The sequence below is a fragment of the Ahaetulla prasina genome, chromosome 5, assembly GCF_028640845.1.
Source record: "Ahaetulla prasina isolate Xishuangbanna chromosome 5, ASM2864084v1, whole genome shotgun sequence".
Taxonomy (NCBI): Eukaryota; Metazoa; Chordata; class Lepidosauria; order Squamata; family Colubridae; genus Ahaetulla; species Ahaetulla prasina.
The window spans coordinates 58,328,377-58,342,009 of NC_080543.1; the positions used below are offsets into that span (position 1 = coordinate 58,328,377).

The 13,633-nt window shown below is 38.9% G+C and overlaps 1 protein-coding gene across 1 annotated transcript in view; it reads right to left on the minus strand.

Moving 5' to 3' along the window:
• The window catches only part of KCNJ6 (potassium inwardly rectifying channel subfamily J member 6), a 30,572-nt gene extending 27,017 nt beyond the window's left edge, over positions 1-3,555 (minus strand). Inside the window, exon 1 of the mRNA XM_058185621.1 lies at positions 3,528-3,555. Coding sequence (XP_058041604.1) covers positions 3,528-3,555 — 28 coding nt within the window. The remainder of the gene's footprint in view (positions 1-3,527) is intronic.
• Between the last annotated feature and the right edge of the window lie 10,078 nt (positions 3,556-13,633).

Genomic DNA, 13,633 nt, shown 5'->3' on the forward strand with positions numbered 1-13,633 from the left:
TGATCATTAGCTTGACAAACTAGAAAAAATAGTATATTCGGGACATTTTAGTTAAAAGAAAAAGATCATTGAGACACATTACTTTTTCTAAAATTATATCCGGTAAAGAGACAATTGCAATGAGAGATTGTTCTTCCTCCATTATCCCCAACCCAGGAAGTTCAGGAGATTTTAAAGGAAGTTCCTAAAGATAACTATGTAATTTTTTGAATAATTAAAGGGGTTTGCCTGGCACATGAAATGAAGACAGCCATTTATGTAAATATATTTAATCAATCTTTGAAGAATAGTATGATTGGTTACTAGTTAGGTGCTTGGGCACACATCCTCTTTTGGGTTTTTCCACAGCATCTGCTTGGCCAGGGAGAAACAGCTGGCTTGTCAGTGTTGATCTGATCCAGCGTAGTGCTTCTTATGTCATTATCTAAAACTGAAAGACTTGTATTCCCAATAACATTTGAAATCTCCCAACAATGCGAGCCACCCATTATTTGATATGAATGATCGTTGAAATATGCATTATTGTGCCCTGTCAGACACCAAAGGAGATGCTGTTAAACACATATCTTGCTATTAAGCCAATTTTACATCAAGACTGGAATAACAATGACATGGTTTTGCGATAGGTATATTGTCCAGACACAGTATAAAAATAAACAAATGAATAACAGACACAAACTCTTCTCTAATAAAAGTGAAAACAACAACTACACATTATAATGAACAGTGTCTGGAGACCTATAGTACATAGAAAAGGAGGTCTAAACCTCCCCCATTGTAATTTTAGCAACAAATACCTATTCTAAAAAAACCTATTACCTGTTTGCAAATTATTAAGGCAGTAATTATTAGGGGCCTCTGGTGGCTCAGCAGACTAAGTCTGTCTGTTATTAACACAGCTGCTTGCAATTACTGCAAGTTCAAGTCCCAGCAAGCCCAAGGTTGACTCAGCCTTCCATCCTTTATAAGGTAGGTAAAATGAGGACCCAAATTGTTGGGGACAATAAAAGTTGACTTTGTATATAATATACAAATGGATGAAGACTATTGCTTAACACAGTGTAAGCCGCCCTGAGTCTGCGGAGAAGGGCGGGATATAAATTCAAATAAAAAAAAATATTTCCAATCTTGGCAGCTTTAAGATGAGTGGACTTCAACTCCCAGAGTTTCCCAGCCAGCAAGGAATTGAAGTGCACTCATTTTAAAGCTGCCAAGATTGGGAAATACTGCATATAAGGATCTTACAGCTGCCTTCCATAGCTGGGAACAGAGATGGAATTGCAATTATAATATAAATAAATAATAAATAAATAATAAATATTATTTATTATTTTCTTTTATTCATTAAACATGAAACTCAGTCAACTGAACATTTAAAAATGTATCACAAATATCACTGGCTCTGATGGTTAATATGGGTTGCTGTCAGCATCCTAGGTGTCAACCAAGTATCTTCTTAAAATGTATGATGTTCCAAGTAGTGCAGTTTTTTTGCAGTTCTGCTGGTGTTATTGCAGGAAGCTACAATTTCTTGATGTATTTTGTAATATTCTTGGACATGGTGCCAAATGCCCTGATGGCAAAGGTATCACTGTTACATGTTTCATTCATAATTGCGTAGTTTTGATGGCCGGGTCACAATATTTTTCAAGTTCTTTTTCTTTGACTCTGGCATCTCCTGGTACGGTGATATCAATAAATTCTATGTTTCAGTTTTCAACAACTGTGGTATCTGGTGTGTTGTGTTCCAAATGATGATCCTTCTGTATTTGAAAGTCCCACAAAATCATCACCTTCTCGTTTTTGACAACTTTTTCCACTTTATATTCCCATGACTTTTTGGATACAGGTAAGTCATATTTTTTACATAATGACCAGTAGATTAATTTAACAACTTGGTCATGTCTAGTTTTGTAATCAGTTTGCTGATTTTGCTGCACTCACATATTAAATGTGAAACAGTTTCAACCTTGTAATTGCAAAGTCGGCAGTTTGGATTGTCAGTGGATTTTTGTATCTTCGCTTTCATGGCATTAGTTTATAGTGCTTGTTCTTGACCAGCCAGTATTAAACCTTCCGCTTCTTTCTTGATGGTTCCCATCTTAAGTCATGCCCATGTCAAGTTGTTATCACTTTTTCCTTCAATGTGTTTCAAGTGCTGTCCATACAAAGCTTTGGTTTTCCATCCATTTAATCTGTCATCCAGCTGTTTTTCCTTATATTCTGCCTTTGTTCCTATTGTTTTTATAATGTTCTCTGTTTTCACAGCCTGTGGCAGTTTTTCTGTATTTTGGTTCACATAGTCATTTGAACTTCGTTTTTCTTCTTCTACAGTTTGATGGATTTGCAATAGCCCTCTGCCCCCTATCCTTCTTGGCAGATACAACTTGTCAATGTCACTTCGTGGATGTAAAGTGTGGTACATATTCAAGAGTTTATGTGTTTTCCGGTCCACATTTTCCAGTTCAGCCAAATTCCAGTTGATGATTCCAGCTAGATAGGGTATAACTGGAACTTCCCTTGTATTAACAGCTTTATTTATTTATTATTTATTTATTTATTATTCATATTTGTATACCGCCCTATCTCCCGAAGGAATCAGGGCGGTTCACAGGCATATAAAACATTTATATACAAATTAAAATAATCATTAAAAAACTTATTCTAATGCCCAATTATTAAAAATAGAAATATAAATATTAAAACCAATTTAAAACCCCTAAAATTTAAAATCTAAGCCAGTCCTGCACAGATGAATAAATGTGTCTTGAGCTCGCGACGGAAGGTTCGGAGGTCCGGAAGTTTAATTATATTTCCAGCATTCAGTTTTGATTTTAAAATTTTGCGGACCCTCCTTAGGTATTCTTTTTGTGTTGACTCTTTGACTTTTCCATTCAAGATGTTATCTGCTTCCAATATGTCTAGGTATTTGTAACCATCATCCTTGAAAGCTAATGTTTTCATAATGCTTCCATTTCCCAGTTCTATTCCTTCTATTTTTTTCCATTTTTCCATTTTTCCTCACTGCATGGATAATATATCACATTTTTCAAGTCCAAAATTCATTCTGATGTCACTGCTGAACAGTTGAACTATGTTGAGTATTGATTCAAGTTCAGTGGGGCTTTTTGCAAACAGTTTTAAGTCATCCATTTATAGTAGATGGTTTATCTTGCCATGTTGGCTTGAGATTTGGTAACCCAGTTTTGTATTTCATAGGATTATTGTCAGTGGAATTAATGCTATGTTGAACAATAGTGGTGAATTTATTATTTTTATTTTTTTGCACAGTCAGCCAAATTTCAGACGGGATTTGGTATCTTTGTTTACCTATTGAGTCCTTACCAAGGACCTGGGATAGGCAAATATGGATGTTGGACAGTGTTACAGATATCGTTGCAGGATGGAAGTTAGAAGTAAAGCTGCCTTCTGTAATTGACTAATGGCAAATTGTCAATGCCAATGTTGTTCAAGTGATGCTCCAGTTGTTTTGGAATTGCACCCAAGCTGCCTATTACTATTAGTACTACTCTTGCTTGCCTTTGCCACAGTCATTCTATTTCTATTTCTATTTGTATATCTTTGTATTTTGTTATCTTCTCCAGTTCTTCTTCTATTTTGCTGTCTCCAGGCACTACTACATCCACTATCCAGACTTTTTTCTTTCCTATCGACAACTTTAAGTCTGGGGTGTTATGTGACAGGTGCCTGTCTGCCTGAATGCTAAAGTCCCAGATCAATTTAACTTCTTCATTTTCTATGTTTTTCTCTATTTTATGGCCCTACAGTTCTTGCTTGCAGGCAAATGATATTTCTTGCAGATGTTCCAATGTACCATTGTTGCTACTTTGTCATGCTGCTTATAGTTAGTCTGTGCGATCTTCTTGCAGAAGCTTACCAGGTGGTCCACTGTTTTTTCAGGTTCTTTGCATAGGCAGCACTTATTGTCTGTTGCTGTCTTCTCAATTCTGGCTTTGTATGCCTTTGTCCATAAGACTTGATCTTGTGCAGCCAAAATTAGACCCTCAATCTCTTTCTTTAACTTTCCTGTTCTTAGCCATTGCCAGGTCTTGTTATTATCTGCTTTCCCTGCTATTTTTTTAATGTACTGGCCATGTAGTGCTTTGCCTTCCCAAGGCTTCATTCTGTTCTTCATTTGGTCTTTCTTGAAGGCCAGTTTGATCTCTCCAGTAGTCACCAAGCTTTCCTGGCATACTAACTTCAGTGCATCTTCTTCATTGTCCTTCAAATATTCTTCCCAAGCCCTTTTTTCTTCTTCAACTATCTGATGTACTTGCAACATTCCACACCCACCTATTTGCCTTGGTAGATAGAGTCTATCAATGTCACTGCGAGGATGAAGGGCATGATTCATTGTCATTATTTTTCTGGTCTTCCTATCCATTGCTTTTAGTTCTGCTTGAGTCCAGTCCACTATTCCTACTAATGACTGGAATTGCCCAGATGTTGATTGCCTTGATGGTATTTCCTCCGTTGAGTTTGGACTTTAAGATCTTCTTCACTCTATTGATGTATTGACCTTTAATCTTTTACTTGACTTCAGTGTGCTTGATGTTGTCAGCTTGAAGGATACCCAGGTATTTGTAGTAATTATCTTCATCCAGACTCTTAATGTTATTTTCATGGGGCATCTTGATTCCTTCAGTGTTCAGTATTTTTCCTTGTTTGATAGTGAGTGTGGCACATTTGTCCAATCCAAACTCCATTGCAATATCTTGGCTATATATAAGAACAGTGTTGAGCAGCGATTCTATTTCAGATGGTGTTTTTCCATACAGCTTCAGATCATCCATGTAAAGGAGGTGGGATAGTCTGGCAGATGTTTTTGATGTTTGATAGCCATGGTCTGAGTTATTCAGTATTGTTGACGGAGAAAACAGTGCAATGACAAATAGAAGTGGTGATACTGAATCTCCTTGAAATATTTCTCTCTTGATATTGACCGCTCCCAGTCTCTCATCATTTACCTGCAACTGTGTCTTCCATTGTGCCATTGAACTTTGCACAAAGCTTCTGATGTTTCTACTGACTCCTCTTATTTCTAGGCACTTGATTATCCAGTCATGTGGCAGAGAGTCAAATGCTACATTCAGGTTGGTCATCCTTCTCTTGCAGTTTTCCAAAATCATTTTGTCAATTAGGAGTAGATTCCCCTGCTATTGGGGCAGTTTCCTTTCTGCTCAGATGCAAAGAAATTGTTTTCAACTAGACTTTTTAGACTGCATCAGCTACCACATCAACACATTTTAACAATTTGAAAATTGTTGGTAAGCAGTAATTGGCCTGTAGTTGTCTGGTGATGATGATGGTGATGATTAGCCACGAGAGTCTTCTCTTGGGGTGAGATTCAGGATTATAGTGGAATGAAAGAATTCTTCTAGGGCCTCAGTGTTATTTCATCATCTTCAGGCTGGTGTTTTCAGCTTCGTGCTTCTAGGAGCAATGTGTGATCGCAGCTGTTTCTTCCTTTTAACTGCTAGTGGGGGTTTGAACTGATTGGTTGGGGTTTGGCTGTGCTCTGATTGGGTGGTGAGGTTGGCTGTGCTCTGATTGGATGGGGGTGTATTCTGTTTGGGGTGGCTTGGTTGTGTTCAGGTTAGTCTGAGTTGCAGGAGGATTTGAGTTGGTGAGCTGCATTGCTGTTGTTTGGCTTCGCGTTTGTGGTCGTGCTACATCTTCATGGTGGGTGTCAGTCTGTGGCATGTATGGATTAGAGGAGTTTGGAATGGCTAATGATGCAGCTGCAGTCTGGCTTCTGGTCCGTGGTCGTGCTTCATCAATCAGTTCAAACCCCCACTAGCAGTTAAAAGGAAGAAACAGCTGTGATCACACATTGCTCCTAGAAGCACAAAGCTGATAACACCAGCCTGAAGATGATGAATGAGACTTCATCGAAACATCGGGAAGACACTTCCAATTTTACGTGGGAGAAAACCCGAATAACCAAAGACCTACATATACATACATACATACATACATACATACATACATACATACATACATATATATATATATATATATATATATATATATATATATATATATATATGTCTTTGGTTGTTCGGGTTTTCTCCCGTGTAAAATTGGAAGTGTCTTGGCGACGTTTCGACGAAGTCTCATTCGTCATCTTCAGGCTTCAGCTTCGTGCTTCTGGGAGCAATGTGTGATCGCAGCTGTTTCTTCCTTTTAACTGCTAGTGGGGGTTTGAACTGATTGGGTGGGAGCTTGGCTGTGCTCTGATTGGATGGGGGGGGTTTGTGCTCTGATTGGCTGGGGTGTGTCCTGTGTTGGTGGGGGCTTGTTTGTGCTCAGTTTAGTCTGTGTTGCAGGGGGATTTGAGCTGGTGAGCTGCATAGCTGTTGTTTGGCTTTGTGGTCGTGCTACATCTTCATAGTGGGTGTCGGTCTGCTGCATGTATGGATTGGAGGGGTTTGAAATGGCTAATGTTGCAGCTGCGGTCTGGCTTCTGGTCCTTGGTCGTGCTTCATGATCAATGTGGGTTTGGGTCTGCTTTCTGGGTGGATGTGCGGTGGTGACATCCTGTGAGGACCTCGTGAGTGTGGGTCTGGTGTCATTCCTCGTGTTAGGGACTCGTTTGTCAATAAGGGCGGGTTTCCAAATGGCTGGTAGGCGGGAGGTGTCATCTCGTTTGTTCATGCTGTGTGGGCGTTTTTCTATCTCAATGGCTTCTCTGATTATTCTGTTGTTAAAGTGTTCCGTTTTGGCGATAGTTCTGGTCTTTTTAAAGTCAATATCATGTCCTGTGACTTTAAAGTGTTGGACCAGGGAAGAAGTTGGTTCCTCTTTTTTGAATGAGTTCTTGTGTTCTTCAATGCGTGCACTTATTCTTCTGTTGGTTTGTCCAATGTATGTGGTGGGGCAGGCGGTGCATGGGATTTGGACAAACCAACAGAAGAATAAGTGCATTTCAAACCCCTCCAATCCATACATGCAGCAGACCGACACCCACTATGAAGATGTAGCACGACCACAAAGCCAAACAACAGCTATGCAGCTCACCAGCTCAAATCCCCCTGCAACACAGACTAAACTGAGCACAAACAAGCCCCCACCAACACAGGACACACCCCCAGCCAATCAGAGCACAAACCCCCCCCATCCAATCAGAGCACAGCCAAGCTCCCACCCAATCAGTTCAAACCCCACTAGCAGTTAAAGGAAGAAACAGCTGCGATCACATTGCTCCCAGAAGCACGGCTGAAGCCTGAAGATGACGAATGAGACTTCATCGAAACATCGGAAGACACTTCCAATTTTACACGGGAGAAAACCCGAATAACCAAAGACCTACATACAAACACCCGTGAAAACCTCAGAAAACAAATATATATATATATATATATATATATATATACACACACACACACACACACACACACACACACACATACATACATACATACATATAACAGTGAAGGTTCGCATTGGAAGCTTTTTGATGAATGGGAGGAAAATGGGGAGGGGAATTTTCCTGCCTGTCATCCATTCCTCAAGCTCAGCACATATTGAGGGAAGGATGGCAGGCAGGAAAACCCCCTTCCCATTTTCCTCCCGTTCACCAAAAAGCCTCCTGCGAGCCTCCCAAAAAGAGGGAAAAAGCAAAGCAGCTGGCCACAGAGCTTTGGGGAAGTGGCCCAACAAGCAGAAGTGCTGCGCCCAGAAAGAGAAGGGCAAAAGCGGTATTTGCACTGCCACAAGAGCAAGCAGGCTACAGCTGGACAGTTCCCCCCCACATGCCTGCGCCACCATTCGTGGTGGCCACACCCATCTCCCTGGGCTTATTTTCAGGGTAGAGGTAATACTAGGCCCACCCCCCAAAAAATAGGGTTGAGCTTATTATTAAGGTGGGTCGTGTTTTCGGAAAAACATGGTGTGTGTGTGTGTATGTGTGTGTGTGTGTGTATCTCAAGTGGGTAGACAAATCAGCATACTTTAGCTTTTCTAAAAATACTTCACTTTTGCTGAATTGGATGACCCGGTATATTTTAGCATCATTCTAATTTTATACTGATTCATGACCTTTTCAAAATATATCTCTTAAAACACATCCAGTTCACAGGAGGACTACAGATAATTTAAAATTCTACTCTTTTATAAATTCTATATAGAAAGAACTAATTGTATTTTTTTTCCCCTAAAAGTATATATTTTGTTCATAGAGAACCATGCAGAAAATTATATTTATGTTATATTTTAAGAAAAGGGCTACTTGGTTCCTTGACCCAAGCCAAAGATAAATGTTTTTTTTTCAAAAAAGGAAATCTATATCATATATTTGATTTTCTTTTTCTTTCTTTTTTAGACAAACACTGAATATGCTAGAATATATATATATATATGCTAGAAAAAACAGGCTTCCTGGAATAGCATGATTAGACTACAGGATCCTGATTCATAATTCTGACATTGTTTTTCCTCGTTGAAAGAACGTATGCTGTGGAGTGAAAGCCTAATATTCCCCTGATATTTTCTCTATGATAGAAAAAATGCCTTTTCTTTTTTTAAAAAAAAAGATAATACAGACATTGAATCCTCCAATAGTATCAATAAAACTATGGACAGATTACGAAACATGAAGTAGCTAGAGCCATCTGTTTGTAGAAATTTGTTCTTCTACAGGACTGTTAAAAGAACAAGAGCTTTGTCTTCTTTTACTGCCAGATATCCTAATAAGAATTAAAATAATTATTTGATGCATAAGTATCTTAAACTGTAATAAGATGTAAATTTATAAATAAAATGCTAAAAGAATAAGAGTTAAAATAGTTCTGTACATCCAATGTACAGAATGTACAATGTACTTCATATTGACTGATAATCTTATCTCTTAATAATGCAGGAGCTAAAAGCCCTGAGGCTAATATTGATGCTAAAATATGTGGCAGAACACAAGATTATGAAAATGGAGCAGATGGTGCATTCTCAACAGAATAACATTCAGCATATCTTGGTTTCTTCCATATATTTGCAGTTGCTATCTGCTGCTCATAAATACATAGCTCCATGTTTAAGTTCTGCAAGCAACATCTGGCAAGCCATTAATTTATCAGCTGACTGTTAAATTTCTATTAGCTGAAACTGATTTTAACATTACATGGTTGACCTAGTATTGAGCAATCAAACTCTCCATTTCATTCATATTGAAATTTCAGACAAGTTCCATTGAAGTAAGCTAAATGAACACCTATTGGCTTCTAACCTGTGTGATTGACATAATATTGCTACATTTGATTATTTGCCATTTATTATTTTTTATGTTTTTATTCCAGGGCCTTCATAATTGATTTATATATTTCAAGTTGTCATCACTTTTTTCCCCCCAGAAGAGAGTTTTGTGATTCATATAGCTGGATTTCAGAAAAATCAGATGGATTCCATTGTTATCTTAATTCAATTCATAAAAAGCATTTTGCTCAGACTTCAAGATGTAGCAGTGTAGAGGCAGCAGATAGAGAAATGGTGAGTCATTACAAAAATATGGCGAATGCCTCACTCTGGAGCATCAAAGTCCTGAGATTCGGGACTCTACCACCAGTTTCTGAAGACCTGGATTTCCATTGGGTACAGAATTGGGAGGTTAGATGACCCATTGCTGTGAGTTTGCAGCTTTTATGGTCTGAGCTGACTTTGTCTATGTCTCTATCTTTTTCTCTATATTATTTCACTATATTATTAATTATAGTTTTTTTGTTTGTTATAGTTTTATATTTGCTAGACAGAGTCACAATTGCAAAATGGGTGGTTATGTAAATTGATCTAATAAATGAATGAATGAATAAGGTACTCCTAACTTTTTTTCAGCCAATTGCTTCCTTCTTGAGACAGCACTAGGTTATCTCATTCATCCCATATGTAGCAGAACAGTAGTGATATACAATTATGCTAGCTATGTTATACTCATTACTCTAAAGACTATCATCAAAGGGTTAGTTTGAATTTTAATAATCAAATTTTTATTTGAATTTTCTTCAGAAATGACCAATCTTGATGTTATTAGTGGCAAACAGAAGTTGCTGTGCTGTGAAGATATGGTATGTGAGGAAAGATCAGTTGTAAAAATGTCAATGAAAGTGTTAAAATTCTTTAAAGGCCCACTTGCAGTTCTTCATGCTGCTGTTGTGGGCAGATTCAGGGTTGAGGTGGGTGATATATTCTAAACAATACATGTAGAAAGAAACATTCCAGAAATTGGATGCCAAACTATTATTATATAAGAGTGGAGGTAGGCTGATTGGAGTCTAATGTTGCAGACCTGGCAGCGGAATTGGACACTGAGGAGGTTGGGAAGGACGATGGGCCAGTCCTGGAGTCAGAGGAAGGCCTGGATGAGGGGTCTGCCTTCCCCTGACTCCAGGACTGACCCCTCATCTGGACAAGGGGTCAGAGGAAGAGATGGGGCCAGGGCCATCTGGGAGCGATGTGTGGACTCCGGAGCCTCCAGAGGTTGACAGCAGAAAGGCAGAGGAACAGGAGGAGCCTGTTCCTAGTGCACACATGAGAAGAGCTGCCAGAAGGCAAGAGCAGCTGAAGCAAGAAGGACCACTCAGGAGTAAGGCCAGAAGATGATTGGCCATTCCCACAAGGCTTAAAAGAGCAGCAACGAGCTGTTGGGTTCTTTGTGGAAAAGCAATGCTGATTCCAGTGCTTCTTGTCAAAGACAACAAAGGTTGGTGATAAGCCTGAAGGACTGTTTATGAAGAAGTTGATTTGGACTAAGAACAAACTTATTTTATTAAAACAGCTGAGAATTAATTCATTTCAGCTGTTTTAATAAAATAAGTTTGTTTATTTATTTTTATTTATTTTATTTTTCGTATTTTTATACCGCCCTATCTCCCTAGGGACTCAGGGCGGTTAACAACCAGATAAAAATATACATATAAATACAAATAAAAACATCCATTAAAAAACTTATTATAATTGGCCGAATAATTAAAATGATGATAATAAAAATAATAAAATCCCCATTAAAACCAATTCGAATTTAAAATCTAGTCCAGTCCTGCGCAAATAAATAGATGTGTCTTAAGCTCGCGGTGAAAGGTTCAGACTGAATTGTTTTTGGTAATCACTACTTGGACCTCGGTCACAACATCTAAGTACCAGAAGGCAAGTTAAATTAAGAATTCCCATCTATAAGAATGTGAACTACACACAAAATCTATCAAACTGTAGTGACCCTACTAGGGGTTTACGTATCACTTATTTTCTTCCATGACAGGATGCTTTGCTTGACTGCAGTGAAGTTTCTCCCAAAATTTTTTATCCTTTTGATAAAAAGTCAAGACATAACTGATATGCATCAGTTGTGTAATCTGTTTTGACAAGAATGGCTTCTATAATGGTGAAGTGGCAACTGCCATTTGGAAGCCATAGTGCAGTGAAGAGCCCTTTTAAATATCAGATTTGTTGCAGATTGCGATATACTGAATAAGTGTCGGAAATAAATCAATGCAGATTCTAAAACAGATGGTAACATGAAACTGACCATCTGAGCCAAACTTGAAGTAATGCAAAATAGCGATGTGGAACACCCTGAATCTTTCTCTTGGTAGGCATGCTGCTGTTCCCTCTATGAATGGAAGATTTCTCTCCCCCGTACAGAAAAATAGAAATTTGGTCTTGGAGGATTTCTATGGAATTAAGGATTTGGAAAGAGAATAGCAAAAATTTATTTTTATCAATGCTTTAGTTTCTTTTGATTAGTGCTTCTTATCTCTGGTCTATGCTTTGCATAAATTTACTTACCTCTAAAAAGATCTATGTATATGAATGTGGAATGACTGGGTTTGTTTTCAGAGGGGATTTGAAGAAGTTCTTCTGTCTAATAAGGAGCCTTTTGAGGGCAGACTTAAGCATAAAAGGACTTCAATTTTTCATTGATGACATGTAAATTTGAATAAATCAGAGAGACAGTGTCTAGGATAATTAAACATTGATTTGCCTTGAGGTCAGCTGGGAAAAGACTATTATCAGGAAAAAGGGTACATAGTTATTTCAAAAACTTGTTGGCTGGTTTATGATAGAGGTTTCTTGCAATGGAAGAAAAGATGGAGCATCTCAACTATTTGCAGTTTCTGACTTGTTTCTGGAGCTATCTCTGCCAGTGCCATGGGTTCAAATTGATTTATTCAAGTAATTAAAACATTGGTAAACATTATTGTTCAATAAACATGCTTAACAATTATCCTGGATGTCCCTCACATGACTTCTAATGCATTAATACAATTAGGGTTAGAGTCTCCTTTGGGTTTGAATAAAAGTCTGCCAACTTAAATTTTGGGTGAAACAAGTCTTTTGGGGAACTTTCCTGATCCATGTCACTTTGTTACATGGGTTCAGCTCTACCCTAAGGAGATAAATTAACAATAACAATAACAAGGACACAAGATCACAGTGAATTGTGATCTTTCCTTGCCACTTTCTGCCCTTAGTCTGAATAAAACTCTGGCTGAATGGAAGCAGAGAATTGGAGCCTTAAATATTTAATTTGAAAGAATTTCCAAATTGGCAGCTAGTGGTCACAAATGTCCTCAAACTATAAATCATCAATTGTTCAGGTCTATATTAAACTGTACGGGGAAAAAAAATCAGCTTTTATATAAACAAAGCCATATTCTTATTCTGGGATTTCTACTATACTTTTACTGTATAATTCAGTCTTTGAACTGGAAATATTAAATTCACTGTTTTGAACCTTGTTTGATTCTCAGAATGTTTGTAAATTACATCTCTTTCAGGGGTGGAAAATGGACCAGTTATCTCCCTGAAATGAAGAAATACAGTTTAAACTAAACAACCTGTGGCCATTGAGAGATATTTCCTTAATTAAATAGAGAAGCAGGATGACTCTAGGCTGTCAAAAAATTTCTTGGCAACTTCCCCATTTTGGGAAGTTGTCAGGGTGCGCCAAAATTACTCCTCCTGTTGTGTCTTGCCCGCCCTCAGAGCAGCCGGGGCCTTCTTACCTGCTCCCGAACACTGAGGAATGTATGCCTCCCGGCCCAAGTCCTGGCTCCATGCCCACACAAACTGCAGAAGAAGGAGCATCTCCCTGCCCCAGCCCTGACTCCATGCCCAGGCAAACGGGCAGCTAGACCCCTCCCTCCTCCACAGCATGTGAGCCTGAGGAGGTTTATTCTAACAGCTGCTGATTGGTGTGACCCTCGCATCAGAAGGCTGGATAGGCGGAGGCAACAGAAGGAAGGGAGGGGCAGGCCTTAATGAGTGCTGAGTCATGGAGCCACACCCCATGGCCTATATAAAGGATCTGCTTTCTGGCAGTCTCTGAGTCAGGCAAAAGTCGAACTTATCTTGCTGAAGTCACTTACTGGTCTCCTGCCTGCTCTGAGGACTTTGCTAGGACTTTGGGCAGAGCTGCAGAGGCAAGCCTGATTCGGATTTCCCTGACCCGGCCGTCAGTGGAGGAGTGGGACACGACACCTCCTTTTTCTTGACTGAAATGTGGAACTACTGCCACTTTGCTTGTGGAAAAGGGAACAAAAAGAGCTACAGACTGTCAGGAAAATGCACCCTTGCTCACCATCCTGGCATGTCCCCAAAGGGAGAGCATGCAGGTGTATGGCATGGC